Genomic DNA, 8,053 nt, shown 5'->3' on the forward strand with positions numbered 1-8,053 from the left:
TCTTGCCCTGTAGACACTGTTTTTAAAACTTGATCCAGTCTTATTTGTCTGACATTTGACTCCATAGCCCAATGGTAAAAGACACCCCTCTTTTTATCTAAGTAAGTAATCCCACCACCAAATCTAAATCAAAACCCAACCACAATCATAACTAGCCTAAAATCAAATAACTTAACAAAGTTAAATAAAAAAGAGAGCCCTCTTTGAGATTAGGAAGGCTAAATCCTAATCTCCAAAATTGGTTTGTGGTTACCTCTAATCATTTCTTTCTCCAACACTCTAGAGAAATATTGGAGTGATAACATATTCTAAGTCCTGTGAGCTATTTAACATATATTTTTGAATGCATAAATAAATTCAACCCAATTAAAAAAAAAAAAATTGTAACACTAAAATTTTGAAAATTAAACTAGAAATTTTTAAAATCTCATTTTGTTAAAATTGACTCAAAAAACACCAAAAAAAAATATAATTTTTATAATACAATCATCTTTATCCAATTTAAATCAAACAAAAATTATATTACATTTATTTTTATAGTTTTGAAGTTTGGTTATTCTTTCTCATGCTGTTAAAAAAAATTGTAACACTAAAATTTTGAAAATTAAACTATAAATTTTTAAAATCTCATGTGGTTAAAATTGAGTCAAAAAAAAAAAGTAATTTTTTATAATAAAATATATTACATTTATTTTTATAGTTTTGAAGTTTGGTTACTCTTTCTCATGCTGTGTAGGCCCTGCATCAAACAACTATCCTCAATTATATTCTTAAACATGAGTGATAAATATATGTATGGCAACTCTTTGAATGTGAATTGGATGAATGATAAGTCACGGCTGAAAAATCACATTCCTTCCCTGTATCAAAACATCCAAAACAAGACCAGGAATCTTTTACAGGTTATTTTTTTTTATGTTTTACCGGGATAAACTAGACAGAAATGGAATGATTTCGATCAGCAGTTGAAAGAGCAGAATTTCCAATCAGTTGAAGCATAATTCTTAGCAGCATTACGGCTAGCAACCTAATAAGCACCAGTTGAAGGAGAAGAATTCCTAACAGTCTTCCCAGCCGCACCAGCTGCACCCGTTGTTGAACCTACTGCAGTCCCAGCAAAAGCAGTTGAACCAACAATTGAATAAGGATCTGTCCGAGCAGCAGCTGTTAAAGGAGCTGTTGAAAGTCTAGTAGTCTCAGCAGTTGATGACCCACAGATTTGGTTTTAAGGATGTGGTTTAATAATTAGATGAGAGGTTTGGTCTTCACAGATTTCATTGTCTCATTCTGGAAAAGGCTATTTATGCTTGAGAACTGCTCTAAGCACAAAAAAACTATTTATGCTCGAGAACTGCTCCTAGGCACAATTTCTTCAATTGACATTGGCTAAATGCTAATAAGAATCAAAGAAAATATAAAAAAAGACCATTCAGCCTTCTCCAGCTCTGCCCCGGGACAAACTAAATCTTCTCTGCTTTTCCATTATTGACTGAATTTGTATTTTATATATATATATATAAAAGCAGTATCATAGTTTTGGACCCTTCACTAAGATGGTTTCACTAAGATGGTAAGAGGTTTTTATTTTCCACTGTTCTGTAGCTTCATGATATGCACACAGGACAGCAACTATGTATTTGCTTTGATTAGAATTAACTATGTGTTTGCTTAGATTGATTAAAAGAAACTGAAACGAAGCATTTTGTGGACAGATCCAGTTCTTGCATACCACTGGATATGCTGAGCAGGAACATGTAAAAGGAAATCTGAGTATTGGGTTCACTAATTCTGATAATGTTTCATGGTTTATACATGGGCACTCTTTGTATGCTCAGAACACATGAAATGCCACTGACATTTGCAAATTGTATGTTCGTTATATATAATAAAATAAAGGTTTTTTCCCTCCCTGGAAAAATTTAAAAATTTGGTATCAATAATTGTGATCCATTATTATTCATTTATTTTTGATGATGAACAACGGTTGTAAGTGAGGGTAAGACTACTCCACATCGATTTTAAATATCTAAATTTTATTTTAAAATTGGTGATGAAATTTGTTTGTAACCTCTTACACTACTAACTTACAGATAAACCATAAAATAAATACAGTTTAATACTTTCCGAAATCTCTTTACCCAATAATGTTTCTCCTATAAATCTCGAATCTGAAATGTACGTTTTTCCCATTATGCTGATCATAGTACTGTAATTAAATGAAAATAAAGCACGTTATATATTTCCTTCCAGCTGCAGGGCTGGACATTCAATTTTAACCTTGACTTCCTTTCCCCAAATGTATACAGGATTTTTAAGAGCCGGTCATAAAAAAGAATAAGGATTAATAAAAACCCATTCTGCAAAGCTCGCTGTTAGAGAAAAAAAATTAATACAGAATTAATAATAATAGAGAACAACGCCTGCAATTTTGCCTCTTAATGTTTTTGAATCATTTCGCGAACCTCATCAATCACCAACCATGCCTGATGACCTCCAATTACCTCAGCTTGCTTCTTCCCATTTTTCCACAACTACAATAATAATTTCAATGAATTAATTACAAACCTTTCCATTTTCAACGAGCCAGCCTGCATATTGGCCTTTCTGGTACCAGTCCAACAGATTTAATCCCTACACTTATGACCTTCTCCTCAAAAGTGAGATTGAAAATGCCCTATATAACATTGCAACCTTCCACAACTTAACTAAGAAAGCAAATTAGGAAACATGATCCGAGTTTAATTTACCTGAATTGTTGGCATTTTCTGAACCCATGGAGTAAAAACCAAATGATCCATGCATGCAAAACCAGAAGAAATAAATGAAAATTATCAGTTTCAATATGTATTTTTTAGTTTAAAATCTGATAGTGATTTGTTGAAATTATAAATTTAAAATGTGTAATCTATCCAGATGCAGAATTCATTTATACATTCAACAAAGCAATTTTAATAAAATTGTGTGAAAAATTACATTGCCCAATTCGAATTTAAACAACTAAAACTTGTAACAATAAACTTAATAAAATAATTAAAATTTAATTGTTGAAGTTACAATGTTTTCATACTAAGAAGATAACATTTCTATTCAAACTTGTTAGAAATAATGATTTACATGAATAGCATTTACCTTTTTTAATGTCAATTTAGTTGATATTACCTTTGATCATCAGCTGCAAGTTTCAGTTAAGTTGCTGTCTCGTTCCTATCTGCTTATGAGCAGGTATTGTAGTTTCAGTTCAGCTGTAATTAGTTTTAGTTCATCTACTGTTTCCTTCTTCTCTTGTACCCTATGTAATGAAGTGTGGTGCAGTGCTATTCACTATATGTTTTTCGTTTTCTCTGTTTTTTCTTACTCTTACCACAAATTTTAACTAATGTGAACAGAAAACCCTGACTAAATTTGCTGTACACTACCACCATAGCAAGTAGCACAAGGCACTTCATACTGTCTAATTGAAGTTGGATTTCCTACCTGATTTGAAAACTTTATCAGCGCTTAGGGTTTGCTGGTTAGAAATTTTTTAATAAGGACTTAAGTGATTGCAATTTTCAATTTAAACAACAGTAAAACAAGCAATCAGCAAAGGGCAACTTACCGAGACCTCTCCTCGCTGCACCAGAGCTTGTGATACATCGTTTACATCTATATAATAGAATTTAATACTGCAAACATACAATCAAGAAAAACGTATCAGGATTTGCAGTGGCAGCCACATGGTTTATTGGGTTTTCCAAAAGAATTAAGAGAAAGCTTAAGCAAATAAAAAAATTGGGTTACTTTGGGTAGAATTCCGCCGCAAGCTTCTCCAGTTTGGGCTTCAGATATATACATTTTCTGCACCATTTTGCCATCCTAACAACAATTAACCCATAGCGTCAACAACCCACCAAAGCCTCTTCCTGCTTGAGCAGCCTGCCTAACATTAGCCATTAGCCTAATTTCTAGGGTTAGTTTGTTTCTTCCCATGGAGATAAAGAAAAAAAGAAGGGTAGTGCAGACCAATCGATGATGACAGGTTGAGAGTTCTGCTGAGCTTCATCAAGGATTTGATCCAGTTCTTCTTCTCCAGATATGGCTTCCAACTTCACTGAAGAAGGTCTGTCAATGTTTGAACTCCAAAATGCCTCCACCTTCACTCTGCATCTCTTTCTCCTCCTGCTCAGAGAGAGGAGGATATGATCTGATGATGATAATGATGTCTTTGTATCAATGTTTTGACCTCCCATACCCATTGCTGCAACCACTTTGCTCCCTCTACCCCTTCCCCTTCCCCTTCCCCTTCCCCTGCCTCCACAGCAGGCCACCTGCGGATAAAATCCCAGCGTTGCCATGTTTTCCACAAACAGAACTGAAAAAAGTCAGCAACATCTTTCCTTTTTTCTCCATTGCAACCTTCACATGCCATCCTCCTTATCCAGAACTCGAATCTCACCCCTCGTCAGCCGCACACATTTGAATGGCAAATCCTTATGTATGTATAGCATAGTATGGTATCTTAGGACATTAAATGGGGTGAACGCAAACCTGGAACTTTTTTTTTAATAATTTTTTTTTTTTTTTACATTGCAAACTTTTATATGCTAATTTATTCTTACCCTTTACTATTGATTTGGAAATGTCAAATTACTTACAAATAAATTCCTAAAACAAAAAGATAATGGCTAAAACATAAAATATACATTTTTCCTTTGAACTCAAATTGAGAAAAAGAAATTGATTTTTATTATATTTTTTTCAATGTTACTATATATTATATACATGTCTAAATATACATTTTTTCTTGAACTCAAATTGAGAAAAAGAAATTGATTTTTATTATATTTTTTTCAATGTTACTATACATTATATACATGTCTAAACATTCATAAACCCTAATCTATTAACCTTGGATTAAAACATAATCGTAGTTCCCTTCACTGGATCTACAAAATACCATGGACAAAAACCATCATGCCCAAAACCATGTACAAAACAATGGGTAGATGCACCCACCATCTTTGGGTCTGCATAAATAAAAAAATATTGGGGAATTACTCTTGGAAAGAATATAATAGATTTTTCAGTAATGAAGGAATGACATGTTATAGAGTTTTATGAATCCAACTTTTTGGACTATCAAGTGAGTCCATCATCAGGATGCGTCAATAGATTTAAGAAGATATTAATGAAGTACCCAGGTGCTAATCACGAGAGTATATATATGGATTATGAAAAGAAATAACCTCATAGATTTAGTCAGCCAAAATCTAAATAATTTGGTAGTATATTAACAAAATTTAATTAATTCATTCATTATAATCTATTTGTATATATAAATTCTCTTGTTAATTAGTAATGATTTAATTTGAATTCGGAAAGCTTTAAATTAACTTAATGAATTACTTATAAAATTATTATTAATAAAATATGATTAGAATGTAAATTTTTCTCCTAAATATTCTTAATCTTAGAATAATAAATGACTAGCTATGAAATTTAATTAATCTTGAGAATTAATATTGATGTCTTATATTGAATTTGCAACATTAGGATTTTAATTAGTTAATTCACTATAAATGTAAAGTATATATATATATATATAGCGTTAGCTCAATAGGTGAAGTCGGGGCCTCGTCAAATGGGAGGTCACAAGGTCAATTCTCGAAAGCTCTTGTGGTCAGGTCTTGCAGTAGACTGAGGGGCGTCAGCCCAAATTTTTCAATTCAAATAGACGTAGTGCGCTGACTTTTCAATTCAAATAGACGTAGTGCCACCCCTTGACCGAAGATAGACGTAGTGCGCTGACTTTTCAATTCAAATAGACGTAGTGCCACCCCTTGACCGAAGGTGTGTGTGAACCACCCTCAAATATATATATATATAATTTATTTTTTATTTTTTTTAATTAGTAATGATTTATTTTTGAATTAAGAAAGCTTTAAATTAATTTCCATTACTTATAAGATTATTATTAATAAAATATTAATATCAATGTCTTATATTGAATTTGTAACATTAGGAGTTTGATTAGTTAATTTACTATAATCTAATATGTAAATTCTAGTGTTAATTAGTTTTTATTTTTTGAAATATGAAAGCTTTATTATCCTTTTTGGTTTAAATTCATATACTACTTATAAGATTGTAATTAATAAATTATGATTAGAATGTAAAATTTTCCATGTAAGTGTTCTCATAGATTAATTTTTTGGAAGAGAGATTAAATCATTATAAGGGATATGAGTTAATTATTCGTTTTTGAGGATTTCAAATAAAGGTTTCCAGGTATTACTTAGTCTTAATCCATCATCACGATTCAGGTTGTTCTTTCCTTTTTCTATTGCGATGGCTTCTTTGATTTTTCTTTTAAGATAGTGGTCCTCTTTTTTAATTAGTTTGGCTTCTTCCATGCATAGATAAAGTGAGGAAGAGTGAACATGTTCCGCTAAGACCGATTTTGAGGTCCTTTCTCTTCTTAAGTCTGTTGTGTGCTCTTTGATTCCGACATTGAGATACCTTCCTATTTCGCCTATATATTCCTTACCACATGAAAAAGGAATAACATAAACACCTTTTTGAAGTTTAGGGTTTATGGGATCTTTAACCGAGTTGAATAGTTGTTTGATGGTGTTAGGAGGGGAGAAGGCTACATTAATGTTGTGTTTATTAAGAATTTTAGTGATTTTGTCAGTGGTGTCTTTTATGTATGGAAGGGAAACCTTAGGAGTGATTGACAAATTTTGGTTTTTTTTTATCATTGTTATTCTTACTTAGGAATTGGTACATGGCTTTCTTAATGGTATTCTTATTATAACCATTTAACTCAAATACTTTGTGAAGATGGTTGAGTTCATATTTTAGATGGTCAGAGTCAGATATTCTAGCAACCCTAGTGGTTAAGGTCCTTATGATGCCAATTGTTTGTTTAGGGTGGTGATGAGAATTTGCATATAGATAACGCTCAGTATGTGTTTTCTTTCTGAAGACTTGGAAACCAAGTAACCCTCCTTTTTTAGTTAGAAGGATATCCAGAAAGGGAAGTTGATTGTTAGTTTCAATTTCTATAGTGAATTTTATATGGTCAGAGAGGCTATTTAAGTGATTGAGGAATAGGTTTAGTTTTTCTTTCCCATGACTCCACTTGGCGAATATGACATCCACATACCTTTTCCATTCTTCAGGGGTGTAGGGAAATGACTTAAGGGCTTTCTGTTCAAATTTTTCCATAAAGATGCTGGCAATTATGGGGGATAGAGGATAGCCCATAGCCACTCCATGGGTTTGTTCATATATTTTACCTTTGAAACGGAAGTAGGAGGATTTTAAGCAAAGCTCTAAAAGGTCCACAGTTTCTCTATCAGTGATGTCCCTCATGATATTAATTGCTTCCTCAATAGGAATCATAGTATAAAGAGATACAATGTCAAAGCTAACCATAAGGGCATCATCCTTTATTTCTATGTTTTTAATCCATTGAACAAAAGAAGAGGAGTTTTTAATATAACAAGGAGTCATACCCGACAGGGGTCTGAGTTTTTTAGCAAGGTATTTGGCAAGAACGTACATAGGGGAACCTATCGTGTTGACTATAGATCTGAGAGGTATGTTGGGTTTATGAACCTTAGGGGCGCCATAGATTCTAGGAATAATAGAACTATTAGGGATGATTTTCTTTTTAGTGATGTCATCAAGAGATGATTCTTTGATTTTCTTGGTTACTTCACGAAGAATTTTATCACTGGGGTCTTTATTAATGATTTTATAACAACCATTGTTATTTAAGTGTTCTTCCATTTTATTGTCATAATCGGTTCTATTCATGATTACAGTTGCATTGCCCTTATCTGCCTTTAGGATGACTATGTTTTTGTTTTTCTAAGGTTGTTTAAAGCTCTTTTTTCTTCTAAGGATATGTTGGAGGAAGGGGGTTTAGAAGTTCTTAGAATTTTCGCAATATCTTGTCTAATTTCTTCACTTTTAGCTATATCTAGGCCCTTAATTGCTACTTCAATATTGCTAATAATCTCATCCATAGGTATTTTATTAGGGGTTATGGCAAAATTTAGACCTT

General features: G+C 32.5%; 1 protein-coding gene across 2 annotated transcripts; it reads right to left on the reverse strand.

The window, feature by feature from the left end:
* Window positions 1-2,120: 2,120 nt before the first annotated feature.
* On the reverse strand, window positions 2,121-4,454 carry LOC149239719 (thioredoxin-like 3-1, chloroplastic). Of its 2 annotated transcripts, XM_089373498.1 has the most exons (5): window positions 4,003-4,443; window positions 3,781-3,855; window positions 3,599-3,665; window positions 2,748-2,765; window positions 2,121-2,531 (listed from the first exon to the last, which is right to left on the reverse strand). In XM_089373498.1, exons 1-5 carry the CDS (start codon window positions 4,332-4,334, stop codon window positions 2,436-2,438), a joined length of 588 nt encoding a protein of 195 aa, XP_089229624.1. In that variant the 5' UTR covers window positions 4,335-4,443; the 3' UTR covers window positions 2,121-2,435. The 2 variants fall into 2 exon arrangements, with proteins under 2 accessions (XP_089229624.1, XP_089229625.1); XM_089373499.1 differs by lacking the exon at window positions 3,781-3,855 and having other exon boundaries at window positions 4,003-4,454.
* Window positions 4,455-8,053: the final 3,599 nt, after the last annotated feature.

The sequence above is a fragment of the Pinus tabuliformis genome, chromosome 8 (genome assembly GCF_031772625.1).
Source record: "Pinus tabuliformis cultivar Carrire ecotype Pingquan chromosome 8, CPIR1, whole genome shotgun sequence".
In the NCBI taxonomy this organism is placed as follows: Eukaryota; Viridiplantae; Streptophyta; class Pinopsida; order Pinales; family Pinaceae; genus Pinus; species Pinus tabuliformis.

Coding starts and splice junctions, on each gene's coding strand:
- LOC149239719 (XM_089373498.1), bottom strand. CDS start 4,334: ATGGCAACGCTGGGATTTTATCCGCAGGTGGCCTGCTGTGGAGGCAGG. Junction 3,856..4,002: donor CAACCTGTCATCATCGATTG/GTCTGCACTACC, acceptor AATTGTTGTTAG/GATGGCAAAATGGTGCAGAA. Junction 3,666..3,780: donor GCGGCGGAATTCTACCCAAA/GTAACCCAATTT, acceptor GTATGTTTGCAG/TATTAAATTCTATTATATAG.